Source organism: Centrocercus urophasianus, unplaced genomic scaffold (assembly GCF_019232065.1).
Source record: "Centrocercus urophasianus isolate 14NV4802_14NV808 unplaced genomic scaffold, USGS_Curo_1.0 seq_10, whole genome shotgun sequence".
Taxonomy (NCBI): domain Eukaryota; kingdom Metazoa; phylum Chordata; class Aves; order Galliformes; family Phasianidae; genus Centrocercus; species Centrocercus urophasianus.
The window spans coordinates 77,127,526-77,151,250 of record NW_024884142.1 but is presented as its reverse complement, the minus strand read 5'-3'; the positions used below and the strand labels follow the sequence as shown (position 1 = coordinate 77,151,250).

Here is a 23,725-nt window from a genome sequence, read left to right as displayed (position 1 = left end):
CAATACATTTTTAGCAGCCTCTTCTAGGATTTCTTTCTCAATAGCAGAAGGGCCAAACCGCATACTGTTGCGGGAGCACTTGTTCTTCCTGCTGTGGTAAATGGCTGAAATGATACGTGGAAGACAATACTTTCACAAGCTAAAATGTATTCCTTTGTTAGCAAATAAATACTTTGCTTGAGATTTGAAGGAAGAAGTGTTACAAACAAGCCACTGAAGGAAAAACTGGATAATATACTGTAAGGTGTAAATGATTTCCTTAATAAAAGCAATGTTTCTGAAAAAAAAAAGCTGTGCATGTGTAACAGCTTTTGGAGCCACTGCTTTGCAGTTAATGAAAAAGTGGTTTCTAGGATAATACTGCAGAAGTGGCATCACAAGAAATTTGTTATCAGTTGTAGGTAAGATTTTGTAGAAAGAAGAGAAACCAGGAGGTGCACAGAGTGATCCAAGGTGTTAACAGTTTGGTAGTTCTGTAAATACCAAACCTTTGAACAGTAGAAGTAGTGCACTACTCTGTGATGCGAGGGGAAGTGAGCAGAAGCATCTTTCACTCACAGCCTCACTGGTTTTCTTGTGGACAAAGTGCTTAAAAGAGCTGTTGAACTTAAAGATGTTTAACAAAAGATGAGCGCTCCAAATTTGCTCACCTTTTCTGTGATGACAGATGGCTGTCAGTAGCATGCTGCCTAGCATGTTTTTAAAAAAAACAAAAACCCAACACGTTTTATCTGTCCTTTCAAGGTAGAGGTGATGTTTTACTGACAAGGAAGCAATTGAAGCTGTTTTTACAGCAGATGTTGGCAAATGTTTCCATCGTTATCTGATTGTCACTATTTTTTTGTTGCAGTTGCTGAATATGCTACAAAAACTCTTACCTATACACAAACTTCTAACCCATTTTAAAATTGTCCAAATAATGAGTTTTGGTGGGTTTTGAACCCATTTATTGTTAACATTGTTTATGACCAACAGGAAAGAGGGAAATACACTGGGTGAATTTAAAATTAAAAGAAATGTAGTCGGTGCAACCTACAGTGCACTACTTCCCTTTGGGTCTGCATGCCTTTGTCAGCTATGGCAGCCAGTAAAACTGAGTATGAAATTAAACCCAAGAACTGAACCTTTCAATCACTGTATCAGTGTAAACCAAAAATTTTTTTTTTGCCAAAAAAAAGTGTAGAACCACAATCCATCACACGGCTCTCTCTAAAAATATAATTCCTGTTTTTCTAATGACGCAAAAAATATTTTGTACTGTTAATGAAATTGAAAAATATGTTTAGTTTTCCTTTATCTCGTTCTTCAAATTATATTTTAGTAGGTTTTATAACATGCACATTATATTAGTTTAGAAGTCTGTGTATTATTTATGAATGTACTTATTGGAAAAGCTTGCTCAGTAGAATAAGGATGTATGATCAAAAAGATGGAGACTGCTTTGTTGTTGTTTAAAGTCCAGGTTCAAAAATCTGCTGTGAAGCTGTAGAACAACCAGCCTGCAGGCGTCGCATCTTGATATGCTCAGGAAAACAGATGTCCTTGGGTTGAGGTGGCTGACTTTTGTGTTGCAGGGAGGTGTGCAGAGCCGATGTGGAGCTGGTCAGGGGGAGGTGGCTGAAGTGGCTTCTCACAGCAGTGCTTGCCATCCCCTGGCTACACGTGTGCTCAATCAGGAAGGTTTCCTGGTTTTAGAGATCAGCTAGAGCTGTAGGTGCAAGTCTAAGCAGATAATGTTCTCCTGTGCATAATGAGCGTAACAGTGTTAGGATTAGGTTATTGCATCCAAAAGTTGAATGTCTGGGAGTAGGTGTTGAGTTCTGCTTTGGTGCAGCTAAGCAGCCTTGCAGAGGCAATTTCCCTGTTTCATTTTCCATGTTGTGGATTAAAAGGTCTTTGGAGGGTTTCAGCTGAGGTCACGAGTTTTCTGCACTTGCTGTAAGATGCAAGACTTTTGTGTGGCAGTAATTTGAAGCAATAGCACAAGAAGCTTGTGCAGCATTCTTGCAAAACAAAACCTCTTTCCTCCTGCCCTTTCACAAAATGTAATATAAATATATGGATATATTTAAAATCCAGGGCTTCTAGGCCTTTCCTGCTCCACTTGTGTTTGCACTGCAAGAAAATGCAATTAAACTGATACGCCAGTTGCTGGGAGGATAAGTCAAGACCCCTGGTGTGAATTATTCAAGCTGCTGTGAGTTGTGGCAGAAATAATACATAGCACTGGGTCTTGCTTATGTCAAGCCAATCTAGACAGCTTCGTTGTCTTGTTGAAGTTCGGGCTTTTTGCTTTCCAAGACATCATAATGTGATTGCTTGGTTGAGAGCTGTGCTCTAAAGTTGGCCTCTTGGCTGACAGTGGGGGAGAATGGGCATAATACCAATTCTGCAAGGGTTTGGTTGTGCCTTTTAATTCTGCTGTCTTTGAAAGAGTGTTTGGTGCATCTTTGAATTATAGTTCATGTGTGTGTATGTGTTTCAGGAGCTGGTCTTGTTTTGGCGTGGGCTGACTTGCTAGAACTGTGCTGAAGTGGCTGCAGGTGCCCAGCAGAAGACATCCTGTGCTGGAAGGGCTGTGGGACTGAGGGTGTGCAGCTGCTGTGCTGTGGTTGACACCCTGGCTTACCTTGGGACAAATTATTTATGTTCCTGTAGTAACATCACTGCATGTCCTCAGCTTAGCAGCTCTGGCTTCTGGCCGGGGTAGCCTGTCTGTGTGGCTGTGAGCATAGGTATGTCTTGAGTTGCAGGCTGGAACTGATGCTTTTGACAGAGTTACAAGTCCACCCTAAGCTCTTTTTTGAGTTCCTATCAATGTGCTTGACACAGACATAACACCAGGCCACATGGAAGCCTATGTTAGAATGAAAATGATGAGAACTGTGATTAGACTGATATATCCCTCCTAATTAGTAGGAGTAATACTGCTATGTGAGGAACTAGTTTATGAATTGGAAGAAGCAGGCTACCTTAGCGTGCTCTTCTCCCTAGCAGCTGTGCAGTCTCCATCTGTTCACAGAGGCTTAAAGACCTGCCTGGGTAAAGCCCTGATGAGACTGTGCTGACCATTCTTCAAGCAGCAAGTCGGGCTATAAACCTCCCACGACCCCATCCAACCTGAATTTTGCTGTGATCTCTTATGTCAGTTTGCACGTGTGTTTTCCAGTTCTTTTCATAACGTCACTTCAGAGCGTAGGAACCACATGACATGTTTTCTTCCTTTGGGAAGGACTGGATGAGATGAAGCTGGAAATAAACCTTCCTAAAATGTCCCCATTCAGGTTTTCATAAATGAAAGCAGTGCATTTCAACTTCAGGAAGGAATTTCTTCAGTCTGTGACAGCTCTTATGTCCTTATGGTGTGTTTCTTTTCTGGCATAAATGCAAATTTCTTTAGAATGGCAGAAGAACAAGCAAAAATTAGAGAGATAAAGAGCCAGAGATGATTTTTTGGAGAAATAACGGAAGTGGATGGAAGCCTTTCCTTTATTCAAGAAAGAAAAGTAGTGCTTCTATACATAGAAAGCTGCTGTCTCTAAAGTAGGTAGAAGGAGTTTATTTTTTTTATGAAAGATCTTTCTTTAACTTGAGCCAAATCCATTAGAAAATGGTATCTTCTGTATGTAAAATGTTTCTGTAATATGTATTTGTGTATATTTGTTTACTTAAATCTGGGCATCTGATTTGTATGAGAAAAATCGTGGTATAGGTGAGTTATAAGTTGGTGTTGTCTTAAAGTAACTGGTTTTAAAAAATTCCTTAACCAGCTATTCAGACAGCATGTAGCTTTATGCTTTGCCCAGAAGTGAATTCAATCTCAGCAGGAGCTATGCTTTGCTAAGTCCGGTGGGACACGTACCACACATTTAGTGGTCTTGTGTGTCTTTTGGGGAATTGAGTTGAATTAAAAATGCATGGAATTCTGCAAAGGATTGTCTTTGGTGATAACTGGAGAATGGAGAATAGTTAGTGGAATTTGTGCCGTCGGGGCTGGTGGCTATTTAAACAGAGCTATCCACACGCAGCTGCACCTTAAGCAAATCTGTAATTCTTGGGACTTTGCACTGTGAGAGCTGAATGGATGGCTGCAGAGTAGGAAATTTGTTTTGTCCTTCATTTTCGTCTGCTGCATTTGCTGCCTGCCTGCTCTGATTTTTCTTGTATTTCTGTGGTGAATCTGGTTCAAATTCTGCAGAAAATCTTATGCTCTGATAGCATCAGGTCAGCACATACAGTATGAGCAGGAAGCGCTGTGACTAATTTCACATCATGTGGGTCATTCCTTTTTGCCCTTTGCAAGTGGAAAAATGTGCGCAGTGTAGCATTCTGTCTCCTTTCAGTATGTTATACATTGCTCTGTGATTACTGTAGCAAGAATTCTTTCTGGAAACCTTGGTATCCCCATCTTCGTTCTGCTCCACCTCTGTTTGTGTGGCTGTGCGGATGGGTTTGTTTGTTGTCGCTTGGTGCTGGCAAAGGCTGCTTGCTTTCCTCCCCCACATCAGAGCTTAAAGATAGTCGCTCCTTGCAGTGTGCGACAGCCGGTATGGAAATGCTTTTGTCAGCCTGTTCTGTGTGTGACATCTCCCACGATAGCTGCCCCCACACAGACGGTGCTCGGGTGGCTCTTGCAGCATCCTGATCAGAGTGGTGACTCTGAAATGCAACACTTTGTTGGTTTTATTTTTGGTTAAGGTGGATGGCTCGAAATTCAGAGGTGAGTTGAGTCAGATCTGAGAGTAATATTTGTAAGTCGATATAGCTTTACCACTGGATGTTTTCTCTTGAGTATTGACTTAACATCCTTTTTTCCCTCTTAGTATGTAGAAACAGAGTGAAGAGAAACTTTGAAATAGTAGGGAAAAAGTCTTGACATAAAGCCAGAGGCTTTAAAAGTGGATTGGAGAACAAAATCTGTTGGATTTTCTTCTATGCAAGATGGATGTCAGTAGAAAGGAGACAACACAGAATAGTTGTTAGTGATAAGCAGCAAGATAATTGTCCCCAGGATTTTCAAGGGTGCAGGATACTCACATGTGCTTCTCCTTGGTGGATCCTGGGGGGTGTGCCATGGATCTTTGATCTGGGACAGGGCAGTGGGGAGCCACCCCCTAAAAGGACATTGAGGTGCTGGAGCAGGTCCAGAGAAGGGCAACAAGGCTGGTGAAGGACTTGGAGAATATGCCCTAGGAGGAGAGGCTGAAGGAACTGGGGCTGTTCAGTTTGGGGAAAAGGAGGCTGAGGGGAGATGTTATTGCTCTCTTCCAACATCTGAGAGGTGCTCACAGAGAGAGCGGGGTTGGTCTCTTCTCTCTGGTGACAGGATGAGGGGAAATGGCCTCAAATTGCGCCAGGGTAAGTTTAGGTTGGATATCAGTAAACACTTCTCTACAGAAAGGGTTATTAAGCACTGGAATGGGCTGCCCAGGGAGGCAGTTGAGTCACCATCCCTGGATGTGTTTAAAAACCGTTTGGATGTGGTGCTCAGGGACATGATTTAGCAGAGGGTTGTTAGTTAGGGTAGCATGGTTAGGTCGTGGTTGGACTCGATGATCTTTAAGGTCTTTTCCAACCTGAGTGACTCTATGATTCTATGTGGGGCTTCTTCCACTGAAGTAACTGCTCGTGTTTGCCTCAAAGGCAGAGCTTGAGGCAGGGAAACTCCTAGCACAGTTACCAAGGGGACAAAATAGAAACTTTGAATGTGAAAAATAAACAAAGCTAAGAACGTCTAGGAGTCTCAGACTCCTCTAGAATGAGTGCTTCTATACATTGTTCATCATGGAGTAGCCTGGCTCCCCTTTGCCATGGAGTCCTAAGGTGAGCTCTGTGGGGTGCCCTGGATTATGTACAAGAAAGGTGTGGTTCCTGGTTTGAGCTGCAGCTCTTCACATGGGGCAAATTCTTTTGGCATATGCTATGGTGGTCCTCATTGCTTCCCTGGAGAGCCTGTCCAAACAGCTCATCCTTTTGACCTGTGTCAGGAAGGCTAGGGTTTTGTATTACATCTTACAAGCTTTTCATTAGTATTGGAGTGTTGTTATATACAAAATTTTCTGGGAAATGCATACTAAGCAATCTGTAACCTGTGTGGACTACTGGGCATCTGTGCAGTTATTTGACGTAAAAGACCCAGGTTTCCAAGCAGTGTTGTGGGGGATAAGAATCTATATAGATCAGAATAAAATCAGTCTGCATATATATAGCCTCTCCAAAGGGATTTAGGGAAATAAAGGATATAGCAGTGGGAGGTCAGGCAAGGACTGGATAATAAGGGATTTTTGTGTAGGGACAGCAGCTATGGGTCTCTATTTATGTGCTGTATGATTGTTAAAGGACCTAATGATAATGTTTCTACGGTACAAAAAACAAATGTAGGTTGGGTTTTTTTTCTTCTCTTTGGAGTAGAGGGTGACTCTGTAGTTTTCTTGTGCTTTTCCAAGAACTCTCAGTGTGTCCATGTGCAATTTGCGAGTGCTTAGATTTTCCACAAAAGGCTTCAGGTCTTCCAGTTCTGTATTGTTGTCTTTCTCCAAGTTTCTTCCTTAAAACTGCTGCTATTGAAAGCTTCACTTGGAATAGTGGATGCTCAGAAATTCTCACATCCATTGCTAGGTTGTTTCTGAAATAGCTTTTATATTGAATCACCCAAAATCTATAGCCATCTTTGGAAATATAGGCCATAATTTCTCTGCTTGCTCTTCCCTGACAGAGGATTTGTGTGTCCTTTCTTCATAAAATGTTTGAAAGGTGCTGTAGAAGCATGCAGTGGTACCATAGAGCAGCATGACAAAAATGCCTTGCATGTGTAAGAATTTTGTTTTCTTGGGATTTTTTCCTAAAAGCCACTAAAACTATGGGGAAATCTACATATGGAAAAACTTTGTGGTCGGACAGTAAATGGAAGTATAACATGGCTGTGTTGCTCTTAGTGGACTCCAGTTAAAGAAGGTGTTTCTATTTTACAGGTCTGTCTCTGGAGCGCTCAACCAACTCAATAGCCTCACGTGCTCGCCTGTGCGAAAGGGAGGAAGAAGTCATGACTTGCTTTGAAACTGCATGTGTCATTGCTCAAGTGTACCTGCAGGAGCTAGAAAAGGTAAGAAATGTGCTCAGGGTGTTGCCTGGTGACTTGAGTAGAACATCCAGGAATTTTGGCTGCAGAGTGGTGGTGAAAATGTCAAGCTATTATAGATAATGAAGTGAATGAGAACAAGTCTGAAGGAGCCAGGTGTCTTAGCATTTCTGCAGGCTGAGTTTTTTAGTATAAGCAGTTGCAAAACAGCTGTTTGTCTGGTCTCTGCCAGTTTCTTTTGAAAATGTAGAAACCAGTTTTGCCTGCAGTAAAGTACTGAATATTTGGTACGCTCAAATCCTTATCTCAAGTTCAGCTCTTACTAAGAAGGATTACAGACTTTATGGAGCAACTGCTACCATGAAGGATCCCTAGACATTTAATGTATCTGCCATTTATATGATACACAGTACTGGATATTGAGATCCCTAACAAGCTAGAAGTTACCTTTTGGCTTGATCATAGCTCCTTAGCTGCCAAAGCTTTGCCATTTCCAGGTAAAAGTGGAGGAACCTGGATCAATAACAAGTAACTGCTCAACCTGATGTTGGCTAAGGATGCTGAGTAGGATGAGTACTGAGCTCTGTGCTGAGCTGTAGTACATGCCAGTTCCTTGCTGGGTACATGCTTAGGTATGTCTATCTCTGTTACTTTGCCTAGCAGCATTTAACAGGGACACACCGTAAGTTTTCATGCTCTGTCCTCTGCCACACACTGTGCTTGACATGAGCAGCAGTGAGGCAATGGACATTATCTGTTATTCTTTACAGCCTTAGACCTTCTGACCAGATATTTATCCCTCCTCTCAGTAGCAAGGCTGCTGGTTTTGTTTTCAGTTGTGTTAAAACAAGAAAAACAAGCTTAAACCACACACAAAAATTCAGTAAGTAGCCAGCTAACAAATTGTTTTGTCTGTTTCTTTGCAAGAAAAAGCTAAATTACCTTTTTATTTAAAATGAAATGTAGCCTTTTCCTTGCAAGAGGACCACTTCCTGCAGTGCTAGGCACTGAGAGCTTGTGTCCACCAAGAAGGGAAAAAGTTTGAACGATAATTTGTTCATCGTCTAGACTCAGAAGGATGGAGGATTCCTGATTCACTCAGAGTCCATAGATCCTTTTCATTCCTGGAAATAAAATACTACTTTGGAGAGTATACACAGTGCAATTTCTAGCAGTGAAAGCTGTCTGTTAGCTGATCTGGAAGGTAGAGCTTCTAAGGAAGCCAAAGCAAGAAGACTCAAAGAGGAAATGCTGCGATTCTGCCATCAAGACTCCTTGTAGGTTACTAACCCTTACAAACATTTGTCATGTTAAGCTAGGTATCCCCACTTAAACATTGTGTTTCTATTTCTATGCAAGATGCTGGCTCTGTTGGTCGGAGTTGTACTTCTGAAGGCCTTGGTATTGATATGTAGCCTTCTGTTTTATTAGAATGGAAAGTAGCAGATGCTGGGTTTCAAAGCTCACATTACACATGGAATATTTCACAGAAGTCACTGTATAGTTTATTTTAAAGTTGTCTTTGGAAGGTTTTTCGAATAGAATAGAATACCTCATGAAGGTAGGTTTTTAAGTAACCTGAAGAGGAATCTGATGACAGAAGCTAACATTTTATTTTTGGTATCTTGGGGGGAAGTGACTAGTTCAAAGAGGTGTCTGTAATCCCCCTGGTTTCTTTCCTCACAGACTTTAAACAACACACATTCAAGGAATATGAAGGGCAGCAACACAACATACTCTGAGTTTGAACTGTCCTACTTCCTGGAAGCAGCTCTACAGAGTGCCTACGTGACTCATTTAAAAAAGGGGTAGGTGGATGCAGATGTTAGTAGAAATAGATAAAAAATACCGCATATTTTGTCTCAGAACGGGTGAGGCTTACGTCTTCATGTGTTCTGTTGTGACTTTTTTTTGCTGCTGTTGATTTGCTTCAAGTTTTCTCATATCCTACCCCTCCCATCTGCCTTTCCCTCTCATCCTAAGCCCAGACTCACAAGTAGGGTGGGGTTCGACTATTTTATTGTCTTGACTCAGCTCTGTTCCCTGTGGAGATGAGGAGTCTGACCATAGAGAGCGTGTGGAATGTAAATACTACTGAGTTCCTTTTGAATATTCAGCCCCAAGGCCTGGGGTAGAGCTCAGTGAAGTCTTAAGGGTTGTTTTCTTTTAGTTATTGAAGTTCTTGAATGTCTTGATCAAACCTACGAATCTGTGCACAAAGGCCATTGGTGAGAGCACAGCAACCCCTAAAAGGGGCAGTATCTTCAAATCTATTTAGCTGATGGAGAGATTGCTGTGTGGGGAGAATGTCCTTTTATCATGTGTAAACAATACTTATACGAGTTCATCCTTCCCTAGTCCTGTGTTTGCAGCAAAGTATCACTTTTGTTCTTAAGGAATCAGATAATGAATTTCTCACTGTTCTGTAGAATATAATTGGTCGAAGTTTTGTAAACTTTTTTAAGCAAACCATCTTTGAAAGTATTTCATTTTGGTGGGTTTTATAATCTTCACACCTAAAGATGTTTTCTCTGCTTTTCTTTTCTCCTTTTTCCTTCTGAATGAAATATGGAGAGACAGAAAAGAAGAAAATGAGAAAAAAAAAAAATCACAGCAAAGATCATTTTAAATTCTTCTGTATAAAAAAGAAACCAAACAAATTTTGTTTCTGTTGTTGGAGGAAGGACTGCTTCAGTTCAGTTTGTTTTTTTCTTTTTTTTTCCCCCAGTAATGATTTAAACGCATCGATGAGTATGCTTGATGTTCTCTATTGTTTTATTTGTAGCCAGGATTAAAAGCGTTCGTATACAGTGCAGTTGTACTTACTATAGCATGTCCATGCAGGGTGCCTTGAGGTAAGCCTTATTTAACCCAAAGGCTTTATTCATAAAGACCAGGTGTTGTGAAATGACCCCTTTAGCCAACTGCCTGCAAGTTTATTTGTAAAGAAGTACAAGGTTCCAGGTGCAAGATGTAGTCCCAGTGATACAGGATACACATGTGGTTTTCCCAGGAGAGATGATGGTTGACCATCTGTTGCTCAAAGAGTGGGCTTTGCTGGCCCTTTGCCATTTTGGTAGCAAACAAAAAGCTCAGGTCTTGCCAGTAAACTCATTAACTATGTAATAAAATAAAATCTCATTTAGAACATATGGCACTGATGTCCTCTAGGCACCTTTTGAATAACAAACTCGCTCATGTTCATTTATTCAGCAACATTTGAAATTAAATCTTCATCACTTCAATATATACAGTGGGTTGTTTTAGCTATTACTGTGAGCCCTGGTTGCTCTCTTTCCACGTTATTATAATGACAGCCTTTTAAAAAAGAAAAAAAAAAGCCAACTCTACAGGAAAACAGTTGGGAATCAAAATACATGTGTGAATTAAGCACCACTTTGATTACATGCTGAATCGCTGCAATAGCAGCAAAATGTTCTCTGTAGCTGTCTCATGATGAAAAAACAGCCTCATTACTGCCGTGGAGCTGACATGGCTGTGACAAGAACAAAGCCCAGTTCGTTTTGCACCTCTTCCAGTGCAAATCAGAAGCAAAAGCCAGTGAAATTAAAGGACCACAGGGAGGAAAATGAGACAAGTGGGAATCCCCTGTTTGTGTCTGTGCCCCCTGCTTGTATATTAATGTGCAGTTTCTGCCACAAGAGGGCATAAACAGCTTTGGGATATGTGAAGGAAAAGGGTGGGAGGGTGAGAAGGGAAGAGTCTTTTTCAGATATTTTGTGCGTAGGTCCCGGGAGGTCCATGCCCTTCCCCTGGGCAGCTGTGTACAAAACAGGACTATAGGGGAGCTGAGGTGTCTCCCTCAGCAGATGATCTGGGAAAGGAATGGTACTGTCCTGCTTTGTTCCTGCTGGCAACTTCTTGGAACGTGGTCAGGGATCATAAAGTCATACAATGGCTGGGTTGGATGCGACCTTAAGGATCATCTAGATCCAACCTCCCTGTCATTGGCGGGATTGCCACCTGGCATGTCAGATTAGGTCAGGGCCCATCCTACCTGACCTTGACACCTCCAAGGATAGGGCGCCCACAGCTTCTCTGGGCATCCTGTGCCAGTCCCTCACCACTCACTGAGTAAAACATTGAATTTAATGATCCTTATGTTCCCTTCCAACCCAGACCTTTCTTGGACACTGTGATGTGACTTTCCTGTGTACAGCTCTCTGAGGGGACAGCCACCTCTGGAGAGCAAATAATCCAGGAGACAGAGATGTCCTTTCCTCTTTCAGCGCAGGTTAAAAAGAAGGCACCTTCCTCACTCACATGCACCCATGCAAAATGAAGGTGCATGGTGCTAAGGAGCAAGCTGTGAGGGTCAGCAGGTCCTACAGCTGTGGCTATTCTTTTCCCTCTTAATAGATGCTAACTTAGAAATGCTGTGTTGCTGAAAGCGCATCTGCTGCAGTTGCAAATAGGATTCATCTGTATGAAGTAACAGTTATTTCTGTGTGACTCTTCTAATGGTATTTGAAGTATGCATGGAGTAGCAAAGGCAAAGGAAATCAAAACGTCAGGGCGTTCCAGAGGAAGTGATGGTTTTGGAAGCTCTGTGTGCTTCTGAAAATAATACTTACTTTTCAGAAAACCATTAAGAGCTTAGTAAAAATCAGATTTCCTTATGATCCCTCATGCTAGGGACCTGAGATACTTTGGAAAGCCCTGATGAAATTGCCTACTAGGGAAAGCTTATGCAGTTCTTTCTTTTTCTCTTTTCCTGTCATTTTTGCAGAGCCCTCAGTTCCATTTTTTGAAATGTTACAGGCTTCTGTTGCAAGGGCACTTGGAAAGAGTAACTTCATGTATGTGTTAGTGTTACAGTACAATCAAACAAAATTTTTGCCAGAATATTAATCTTTTTCTGAGGAATTTGTGTGGGTTTGCTTGTCATTTATCCCTTCTTCAGTCCTCCCAGTCTAGCACCCAATACAGGAAGCTAAGGACACTGCAGCTGTTAATTCACAAGTGAGTCTTACTGCCTACTAGATGAGTCTATGAAGGCTGCTCTGAAACTAATGCCTCTTATTTTATTATATTGGCTCATGATCTCAGAGGTGAATGTTGGTGGTACAGCAGTATCTGTAGAACCTTCCTGCCACTTTGCCATTACATGTTGTTGCTGTGTGATAGATGGCAGCAGAAGGGCAGTCTGACACAATGGTGTTTGACATGGAAGTGTGTCTGAAGCAAAACTGCGTCAATGAATTCCTCCATGCAGAAAAAATGGTACCCACTGACATTTAATCGATGCTTGCTGAATGTTTATGGAGTCCAGACACTGCTGCAGATTTTTATGAGTGTGGCATGCAGACTCTCACTCATTGCTGACCAAAAAAAAAAAAAAAAGGAGAGATTTGTAGCTGAGAGTATGCTTTATCAAGTAGTGCTTTTGTGTTCTTTGTATTGGTTGTAGTTTCCATGGGAATAAATATGAGACATTGCTTTTGGAGCAGCTGACAGAGATAAGTGCTAAGCTGTTTTCTTTAGTTGGTTGGTTAGTTTGGGATTTGGGGCTGTGGTTTTTTTTGTTTGTTTATTTTGGTGGTTTTTTTTGAGTCTAGCTAGTTTGACAGGTTGACATTGGGAAACGCTAAAGTGATTTGTTGTAGTTAGTTGTCTTGTATCTTTCATAAGAATCTGAGGTCTAGTCCTTTGAATACTTTTTATGCCTGTGCATGAGCTGCTGTTTAAGGAGAGATTAGAAAGCTGGGAGAGATGCAGGAGCTTCACTTCATAGTGGGCATGGTATTCCCGCTTTTTGTGTGCTTTCCATTGGACAAGTGACTCTGCAAACTGCCATGTAGCCATCTCCAGATAATCTCTTCCACTTGTTAGTGGCTATTTTCACAGTTATTAAATGGGATAAGAACATGATCTTTTGGGGTCCACTTGGGCTCATTATCTGTATTTTTTTTTTCAGTGATTTTGCACAGAAAACAATATATTTCTTAATTTTTTTGCCTTAAAATTTTGTGTAGTGTTAACTAAATAATGTGACATAAAAGTGATATGACTATTTCCATTCATATCTGGTAATTACCCTATATTAATGAGGGTATTTTCTACAACAAACAAACAAAAAAAACGAAGCAAAAACAACCAAAAAAACAATCCATATGGAACAAAAAACCACAGCAGCAAAAACAAAACAAAAAGCACAGATTTTCATTCCATGCTGGACTGAGTCATTACTCATTGTGCTCTCAGTTGCTGTTTACACTGATGATTTTCTGCGTTCCTCTTTATTAAATTAGCTGTACTTGAATTCTAAAGCACATTTCATCATGACTTTTAAAATATCTCTCTTACCACCTTTGTGGCTAAAACCACAGCAGTTCATTTAATGGCCAGGTGCTGTTTCTTTCTGGTTTCTCTTTTTTTTTTTTTTTTTTTTTTTTTTTTTTTATTTCTGTGTCATTTTAGCAGTGCAGTAGGAGCCTACAGAATCTTTCAACTCATTATTTCCATGATCTAATGTTGACTTACGATGCCTTGATTTGAACCAACAGTACCTGGGATTTCCAGGTAGTCTGTTGAAGTCATGAGGTGCTCGAGATTTTTTAGTTCCTGATCTAGACAAGATCAAGTGGATTTGCAGTGGATTGCCAAGGGCTATGATTACATCCTCATCCACTCGTCTGCATATACTTACTGCTGTTCAAAGACCTACTCTTCTTTTTTGTATTCTTCAGGTTCTATTTTCAAAAATCTCATCATTTGCGTGCTTTGTATATGAAAGGCTTCTGTTAACAGAGCTGTAAGTTAGTTATTGTTATCAGTAGTATTCATGCTTAAAGTGAAGCCTGTGCTTCTTGGCCTTCCAGTGCCTTGGAATGCAAAGGGGAGCTCCCTCAGTGAGGTGGATTTGCCAGCTGCTGGCAGGTGTGCTCCGTCTCCTGTGACTTCTCAATAATGTTCAGTAGCATTCAGAACATAAAAGCAAAGCCTTAGACCTGTAGAACTGGTATTGCTGTCACATGCTTTGTATGTTTCAGAGTTAAGAGCTTGGAGTGGGTGTTCTCAGAGAGGCTGACCACCATGTCGCTTTCTGGCCGTGGTAGGTGCAGGCAGCCTCTTGCAGCTGTCTGCCATGTGCTGCTACTCCTGTGAAGATGTTTTTGGTGTTTGTCTTGTGGTCTGTGTTCAGCCCCAAAGATCTGTGGAAGGGCCAGAGCTTCCCGTTTTTTCCTTCATTTACCTCAGGTTCATATTTCTTACTCTTCCTTTCCCCATCAGTTCAGAACAGGATGGTCCTCCTGTGAGGCATCGACATTGTTTATGGCCTTGTCTAAAAGCTGGAAGTTAAACAATTCTGTAATGTTCTGAGGAAAACTGTCTGTTTTTTAGCACATTCTCTAGGTTTTCAGTCTCTAACTAAAAGCCAAATGTGGAATTAATTGGCTTTGTAAATGATCACTAATCTTCTTTCTGTTACTAGTGAATGGAATTCATTGATGCTTTTAAGACAAATACCATTATCATAACAAGAAATCTAAACATATGCATTCTTGAAAATGTCATGGAAATGTCATGTACAGCCTTTTTCTTCTTCTGAGCCTGTAAGGAGCCCAAGGAAGCACAGGAATGGCCCATGTTTTTTAAGTAACTGAGGGGACCAGGTACTTTCTGTTCAACCGGGGAAATGTCTTTTTGACTCTGCAGCATGAAATAGCCTGTGAATGATTCTGTTGGCTTTGGTGTGACTGCTTGTGTGTGAACATCACCACATATCTAATTGCTTTCCTTAGTTTAAGATTCAGAAGTGCATGTATGTGTGAGTATTCTTCCCCGAACCCACAAAATGCACCAGATATCTTGGCTCTTTGTTTGGAACATTTGCTGAAGCTTTAACGTCCAGCTTACAAAAACTTCCTCAAGGAAGTTTTCCATCCGAAGCTGAGAACATCGTTTACTTAGGGGAGAGTGGAAAGAGAAAAAAGAAGAGATGGCATCTGGTAAAACTTGCATTATTTTTTAATCTTCCCTCTTTGCATGTCTGTAGATCACCCTCAACTGGATAGTTTTCAGAAGTCTTTTCTCTGAGTTTAAAACTTGAAGATTAAACTTAGTTGACAGGAAGGCCACACACTTTCGCGTTGTGTGACTTGATGACTGTAGGCCTTAGGGTGGCATTTCAAGTAGCCAAGTCTTAAGACAAACAGCATCAACTTAATTTATTTTTTTCCCAGAAAATATTTTGCGATGTTTCTTCAAATGTTTACCATTGATTTTAGAGCACAAGAAGATTTGCAGTGCATGAAACACAATCTGTGTAATTACCTTCAAAATTTAAACTGATTCACAGAGGTGGTTGTTACGGTGTGTGGATTTTAACAAAACCAAGATGCTGCCTGCACAGAAGATTTTCCTGGAACAAGTTGAAGTGGCAATTTAATATACCAGAACTACCGCTGTCTGAATGTCTCTAATTCAGGGCAGCATTGCTCCTTTTCTGTTGGCTTGTATTTGTGTAGTTACCACCTTTCAGAGAAAGTGAGCTAAGCTGTTTTGTTACTGTGGTGGTAAGGCCATGTTCTTAACCTGGAGGAGCTTACAAGCTTCAGATGCTGATATGTCCAGTGTTTAACTGTTCCTCTCTCCATCTCTTTCAGCACTCAGGCACATGGTTAAGATATCATTTGGCGACTAGGCTGGTTTAATTGCTAATGGTGTATGCATAGTAATGTGAAGATTTTTTTTTCCAGCCTAGCCCTCTTTCACTGGAGGTTAAGCTGTGCTTGCAGTCAGCTACTCAACTTAGCTACTGGACAATAAACTCTTTAAACTACTGTAATTTCATTATGTGTCTTGACTACCAGACACGAGATGCTTCAAGTACCACCTGAAAGTCATCGTCGTTTAAATCATGTAAGCTCAGTATAATTCATACCAGTCCAGTCTGAGTGTGTGAAGAGGAGATATGGATGCTTTTAAGAAGCAGCATCTGCTTTATAAATACGAACTATGAAAAGCTTCCAAATGTCCCCTCTGTTCCTCAAATGCGAATGTGATCTTCTCTGAGGAAGCCATCTGGAGCAGGCATGCTACAGTCACTGCCTCACTTGGTGCCATTGTCCTCTGCCTCAGAGTGACTCATCTCAGTGCCGCACACTTGGTGTGAAGGGTTCCTTTCTTGGCTTCTGTGAATGTCAAGTTTGTTGCCTAGCTTTGGGTGCACCATCAAAATATTTCCTTTCATTCATTGCTGGTTTGCATTTGCTTTTTGTTTCATGGTGTTTTTTTTTCTGCCTTCTTAGCGATATTGTGAAGGGAATGAGGAGTCTGCGAGAAGTATTACGGACTGTGGAAACAAAAGCTACTCAGACCTTCAAAATGGTAAGGGGAATGAACGGGAGAAGGGAAGGTGGGTGTAATGTGCTGTGCAAGGAATTCTGTTTCTTAACCATTGCAGTAGGACAAAAAATTTTCTTCACTTGACTACTTGGAATTTTTTGTTTGTTTTAATACTTCTGGGAGTGATATTTGTAGTGATGCACTTCATTCAAAGTGTTATCTAATCTAAACCTCTGAGCCCTCAGGTCTGAACATTACTTTTCTCTCACTCTCTCCTTTTTCTTTTTTTTTTCCCCTCGCAGTACTTTTTTTGACTGTGGTTTAAATAGGAATAGCAATGAATTTAGTTTGACAGTGCTGTCCCTTGATTTCTTTGTCTCTTTTGTTAATGTGTGCATGCACAACTTTTCAGATTTGCATGTAGCAGCATTAAGTACTTCTAGCTTTTGCAACAAATAAACAGCGCTTTTTTTAGACTAAAGTGCTTCTGTGTTCCTGGTATAAAACTCACTTTGATGCAACGTAGTGCAGAGTGAGTGTTATTTTTTGTGTTGTTCCATGTCTTGTAAATCCTGAGTACCTCTGATAAAGAAATTGTAGAGAAAGTTGTGTGCCTCATTAATTGGGTAGTTTAACTTAGATGGTTCTTTCCTACTTCTACTTTAAGAAATTTTGTCATGAAGTTACTCAGGATGTGATGAAATCAACAGCATGGAGAATAGCAGTCCTGAACGTGAATGAGAAGTTTGCAGCCTTAGAAGCATTGCACTAATATGGCTAAACTTGTTTTGTGTTTTGTTCAGCCTTCTCTGTGTTTTGCTTAACATTTTGAAGATGGGGAGCACTGGGTTCCAGCGAATGGGACTGATCTACGTGTGTCTTCTTCACATACAAATGCAGAGCTGAAATGAAACCCCAGACAGAAAGGGTATCCTGAGGGCATTTTTGCTTAGGTTTCTCACATTTGTCTATTTTGGAACTTTTGTTCTAGAAATGTATCTTCAGATCACCTTCCCTGCATAGTCAAGAATGCAGATGCACACACCAAAGTTGTTGCAGGGAATTAGAAGAGGTGACTTAATTGTCACGCTCAAATGGTCACATCCTTTCCCAGAGTGAGATCAGGACTCAGGGGATTATTTTTGCTCATCTGCTTTATTGCTATGCTGAAATGAACGTAACCATCTGCTGTTCTTATACCGTGACAGAATGTGATACTCAACTGCTCCTGTCCCAATGCAACGGCAGAGAGCTATACAACACCCTTGGGGAAGAATGTTATTCCTTAAGGGGAAATTTGAAGATGTCCATCCAGTAGTTTTTCCTGGGATTTCCATTTTACTGGAAGTTGTGTTTTCACTTTCGTGTTTAGTTTTGAAGAGCTGTCAAGAGGGCAAAGGGAAGAATGTGCTTAATTAAACAAATTTTTCATGCATGAAAATGAAACACAATTTTCTTTTTCCTAATTTGTGGGATCACAGTGTTCTTTAAGCATAATGATGCTTTTTTTAGCCAAAGGCAGTAATAACATAAATCACAGTCTTGGCCTGTTCTGGTTTGTTTGGTCTTATTCAAAACAAAGTGACGCTAATTTACACAGCTACTGTACTGTATGTTAAAATCAAAGAAAATGCAAGTATGTGGTTCTTTCCTTTTGAAAGGCTTATCACAAACTGTACTGCTTCTTTTGTGTGAAACAGTAAAGATCTTTCTGTTGCTGGCATAATACTCTTCCCTCCATTCTAAGGCTGTAGGAAAAAATACAGGAGAGTTGGCTCCTTGGGGTAAAACTGACTAAATAATTACACACTGAGACAAAAAATGGTACTGGCTAATGTTGCAGTGCCCTCAGCCATTTTGCCTGTGGTTGCTTGCTATAAAAAGCATAGAAAAGCTTAGTTAGAAACAGAAGGCTTTCTATAGGTTGTCAGTAGGAGTGTGGGGAAGGTCTCACGGTTTCCAGGGAGTTGTGTGTGACAATATTTCTTTAAGGCACTGCCGTACATCCAAATCAGTTTGCCATTTGCTAGATACAGCTATGAAAGCTGTCTTTATCTGATGTTGAAGGGACAGTGTGTGCTAGTGTGGCTGCATTTTAGACTAACTCAGATTTCATGTGTGGTGAGGCAGATGAAAATAAAGAATCTTGCATCAAAATAAGTTATTTTTCTGAATCTGATCACGTGGATTTTCTTTAAACTCAGGGTGATTTATTTAATCCTACAGGTACAACAGCTCAAGTGGAGTAATGTTTCAGTTTATCAATCATACTTACTCTGGTATTTAAAAGAGAATGACTTTTGGCAGGCTCATACCATGTCATAGCACATAAATAGCATAGAAAATAAATATGCAGCAAAGAAAAGTTTAAAAATGTTCACTGGTGTTAGGACAGGAGGGCTGAAGTTTCAGTCTACCTCAGTTCTGTGCTGTGTTTGCTGTGGTGTAGAGCACCATGCTACTGAAATTCCCAGAAGATACCCCTTGTTTTGATTTCTGTGCTTGTTCGCATGCTTATCTATTTACACTGGGGAAAAAAAAAATAATTAGGGGTTTATTGGATGAGTCTAAACAGAGACAAATGCCAAAGACAGTTTCGCAAAGTCGAGTTAGCTGGCTGCCTTTTGGGCTCAACTTGACAGCTAATAGATATGAACTAGAAAGCAAGTATTTAAGGACACTCAATGGTCAAACGAGGACATGTGACATTGCAGTCTCGATGTAAAGTTCCTAATCTTTTCTCTTCTTGCCACTACTACCTCAACAACAAAAGAGAGGGACAAATAATACTGAGATGAGGCTATAAAGAGCTGCATTTACACCAACAGCTGAATGCTTGCTCTTTTAAACCTCTGGGCTGAGACTTGCTCGCAAAATCTTGGTGCTGGAAAAGCATTGGAGTACCATTATACTCAAACACAGTTACATTTGTGAGACTCTCAGCAGTCTGTGTGGCAGTCAGTTGTCTTCATTCTCTAACTTGTCCCTTGTTGTTAGGCCTTTGTGATATGTATATGGTTGTTAGGTGTGTGGGGTGTGTGTGAAGGCTTCAGTAATGCATCTTTCTCTGTTTACTGATCTCTAGACTGCGGCCAAACAGCTAGGCCAAGTGCTTCTCCATTCCTTGAGTGAAGACTGTTACTGGAGCCCTTTATCTGATCCTCTCCCTGAGTTCATGAACAAGGAAGATCAGTCTTACATTAGCAATCTGCTTTGTCGGAAGCCTGAGCTATACACAGAAGAGAAGTAAGCATTTTTTAATTTTGGATTATTGACAGAAGGAAGAGAGGATGTTTGAACGCACTACAGTGTTGCTAATTATGTCACTGCTTGATGTAGTAGCTTTGGGAGTTCTTGTTTTTGACTTCTTATCAAAAAGCCTGCTGGAAAAATAAAGCATTAAACCTAGAGTATTTGATTTTTTTCCACATGAAGGTAGAAAATCCAACCAAATAGCTGTCTTTGCTAAGAAGTGGAAATAATCTATTTATGGTTCGAAATAGCTCATCTTGGATATGTTTCAGAGCTTTTAATTGTGTAAACCTGCAAAAGAAGGTATTACCTAACAAATGAATTATGAATGAGATGTTTCAAGTTACTGCTCCTCTTGCGAAATGAGAAGGGGAGGCTGATAGGATAATTCTTGACCTTCTTCAGAAAAATGTGTTCTGTCTTTCAGTGTTTACTGCCCTCAGGACAACGTAGAAGAGGCTCTGCTTCTCCTCTTAATCAGTGAATCCATGGTAAGCAAAAAAGGAGTTTGTAATATTGATAGCTCAAAAAGAATATCCAGAATTTCCATGTCAAGTCTTCTGGTTGATTTTGTGTACAGAATCTTCCCTAAATAAAGAGAAATGAGGACTCTACTATATTAACAGGAAATGCCATTGCTTCCTTTACTGGTGATATCACTTCTATTAAGTGAAACTTCAGTGAAGGATTTGCAGAATTATCAAGAAAAGGAAATGCCTGTGTTCAGCATAGCTGCATGCAGTTTCTCTACAGTGCCTCTGCTTTACTTTTTCAAGGGCTTTTTCTGCAGTTAGGAAGGGCTTTTTGTAATTAACATAGGGACGGCTGGACCTGGCTCTTGTAGCATGCCAAGTGCAGTGGTACACTTCTGTTAAAATCAGAAGAGCTCGTGTCAGTGTGGCTTGTCTGGGCTGATCCATGTAGGAGGAGGATTTGAAGCAGCAATAATACTGACTGCTGCAGCCATCTCTAGGGCTGGGCTTGCAGTTGAGCAATCATATGGGCTCTTGAGCACTATAGTCTTGTTCTGCTGAGGGGAATACAGGTTATCTCTGTGCTATCCAGTAGTATGCAAAATGATGAACTGATCTTGTAACTGTTATGGGTGAAGCAGCATGAAAATGCTATTGATAGAGTCTGGATTGCTGTGCTGACTTCAAGATTAAATAAGTATGCTTGTATTTAAGTACTGTCTTATAGGAACTGTCTGGAGATAGATGCAAAGCATTTTGATCTGCTGCACAAAAAGCCCTTAAATAAACAAAGGTCTGTGGTAGAGCAGCACAGGAATGATAACAGACTGTTTTTGGGGAATAGAACATCTGAGTATCCACCTTCCTCTTGAGTTAACAGTAGGCTTGCCATTGGCTTATCATTTTAACTGCTTAGTTTATTGTTTCTACTGCTGTGGAAGAAGAAATTTTGCTTAATTCATTATATAATGAGGTGTCTTTTCCATTACACTGTTTTGTTGTAAGCTAGTGAATTTTCTCATGTACAGGTTTGTCTGGAGATGTGTTGGTTTTGATTTATTTATTTATTTATTTATTTCTATGTTTTGAATCTGCTGAAGCTTACAAAAAATAAGTTAATGAGAATAAGATTTCCAGTCGAGGTCTCCCTTGCGATATAATGTTAACAGCCAAATAAAACACATTCCTTCCTGCAGGGAGTATTCGTGGCAAGTAATAATGATAGGGTTCTGTGAGCCTGTAAGCAACATGATTGGTAGTCCTACATATTGGCTGGATTGGTTGTTCTTTTGGTTTTATAGTTTTACAGTTAAGAACCTCTTAAAATTAAACAGAAGTTGTACAATGAAGTTAACCTGTTTGGAGCTATCCAGCTTCTCTGACACTTTGATTGCTCTATCAGAGCAAAAATCACCAGAACGGTACTTTTGTCACTTTACAAATCAGAAGGAAAAAAGAGCAGCCATGTCGCTATCATTCTTTTGCTGGACTGTAATGCCAAGGGCTGTTGCACCTACTTGTTTCTGATTTTAGCCACTCCAAAAAGAGCTAAGTGGGACAACGTGGGAAGGAGTGACTGAGAACAGGCACATGTGTCAGCACATGAAGGGGGCATGGAACAAAGACATGTCCTGTGCAAGAATGTTGATCATTAGAGAACCACAGTGTACATATGTGAGAAACTGGCTGAAAGAAAATGCATTTAGGGTGTTGTAAGCCTCATCCTACTGTCCAAAAAACCTCTGACTCTTAGTGGTGCTGGGTTTCAGCTTGTGACACTGTGCTTTTTGCTTCTTTGCCTCTACTTCCATTGCTTTTGCATATTCTGGTGGGATGAAATGAGAATATATTCTAAAGTGTTAATAAAGTGCTCCTTCAGTGTTTTGCTCACTTAGAACCTAAATATGTAAAAATCTAGTAGTGTGGTAGACTCTTCCATAGCCTTAAAAATGTTCCAGAATGTGTTTTAACACTTGCAGGAAAAGCTTTTTCCTCGTGGTCCTTTTCTTAGTTGCCTCCTGTATTCTATCTGTTCTTTTGATAACAGGAACCTGTTTCCCCAAGCAAAGACAATGAAAAACAATAAAAAGCATCCAGTTATTGGGTTTGGCACATTCTCATCCTTTGTGACAGCTATTATTTAGCTGCCATGGCTGGCTGTGGAGCTCTCGTGGAGGAATCTGGTGAAACAAATCGGGTATCCTCAAGAGTACCACAGTCAGGGCTGTCTGTAGGGGCGTTGGAGGCCTTGTGGCTAGGTTCTCATTCCTTATGCACAGCCTGAGCAATGGTTTGGATGGATGGGCTGTTTGTGAGAGGAGAAAAATGCACTCCCTCTAACCTGGGAGGAGGCCAGCTTCTGCTGGCTCTCACAAGCTCAGGCTGCATTAGAATGATGGGTTCTAGTTATGCACTGGAAAAATGGGCCATCCTATTTTTAAACTGCCAGCCCCATTTCTGCCTGTGTTTAACCCATCAAACCCAATGGCACTGTCTCTGGGAGGGCTGAGTGCATGCCAGAGCTGCACACGGTTCCTTACCCCCATGGTGGGTGGGAGAGGTGCTGGTTCTGCTGGTCCTGTCAGCACACTGGGGCTGTTGTGCTGCTGGAGGCAGCAGGGGAGGTTTGGCAGTACTGATTCTTAACCGCTGTTCTGTTTGTTTCATTGTCTGTTCTCAGAAGTGTTGTTGGTTGTGCTGCCCCTTAAGATCAGCTTGAAGTTTCTCAGAACATGGAATGGAACGCTTTCTATTCCTTCTAGTGTGTATTTTTTAAGTTTAAAAAACAAAACCAAACCAAAATAAGTTCTTGATTTGTATTTAGAAATCTTACCTTCTTGAATCAGAGGTCTAAAATACAGTCTTGAATCCTTTATTTGGGCCTTGGCAATGCTACCTCTTACAGCTAGGGATTCTGGCTGGTGTGGTCCACCAAACATACCAAATAATGTGACTTTTTTAAAAATCTTTTTGATTCTGTGTTCACTACAGTCATACTGGAAATGAAGCTCCTTGTGTCCAAAACTGATAAATTCTGTTCCTGTGTAACGAAGATTAGAAATGTCATCCCCATCTTACCTCTGATTTGAATCCCTAAAGGCTATTTGACCTTGGAAAGCCTGAGAACACAGAGCAGATGGTGAGGAGGGAAGTAAGATATTGGGACTTGTCCTGTTCTTTTTGCTGGTGAGAGCAATCTCATGGTTCTCAGCTTGCCTTTAAAGGAGTAAGTTTCAACACATTTGTATTTAAACACAGAAACAATTAAAATATATTAGCTCTGCAGTTCCTTACTTTATAAAATAATAGCATCCCACAGCTGAAAGAGAAAAAACTTATTGCCTTTATGGAACCTTTCTTTCCTTTTCTTCTTTTTTTTTTTTTTTATGGTTCCAAGCCCAGTGATGCAACTGGGCAGTCATGTATTTCTTTGAGGATCTTTGACTATAGCAGATGAAGGAAAAAACTGGGGACAGCATTGCCTGTTCTGTTTGTTCCTTGCTTGCTTTGTCTTTATGGCTGCATTGTGCCTCCTTGATAGAAATGGAGTTACTTACTCATTTTAATTGAAGTTGCTACTCATACAAACCAAGTCCTTTACCATGCTCTG

The 23,725-nt window shown here is 40.7% G+C and overlaps 1 protein-coding gene across 7 annotated transcripts in view; it reads left to right on the top strand.

Annotated features, from left to right (window-relative positions):
• The window catches only part of TTC7A (tetratricopeptide repeat domain 7A), a 160,807-nt gene that overhangs the window by 11,560 nt on the left and 125,522 nt on the right, over positions 1-23,725 (top strand). For all 7 annotated transcript variants that reach the window (XM_042812210.1, XM_042812129.1, XM_042811968.1 and 4 more), the window contains 5 exons: positions 6,972-7,102; positions 8,765-8,886; positions 16,354-16,432; positions 19,476-19,636; positions 20,070-20,133. In XM_042812210.1, the coding sequence (XP_042668144.1) occupies positions 6,972-7,102; positions 8,765-8,886; positions 16,354-16,432; positions 19,476-19,636; positions 20,070-20,133 (557 nt within the window). The remainder of the gene's footprint in view (positions 1-6,971; positions 7,103-8,764; positions 8,887-16,353; positions 16,433-19,475; positions 19,637-20,069; positions 20,134-23,725) is intronic.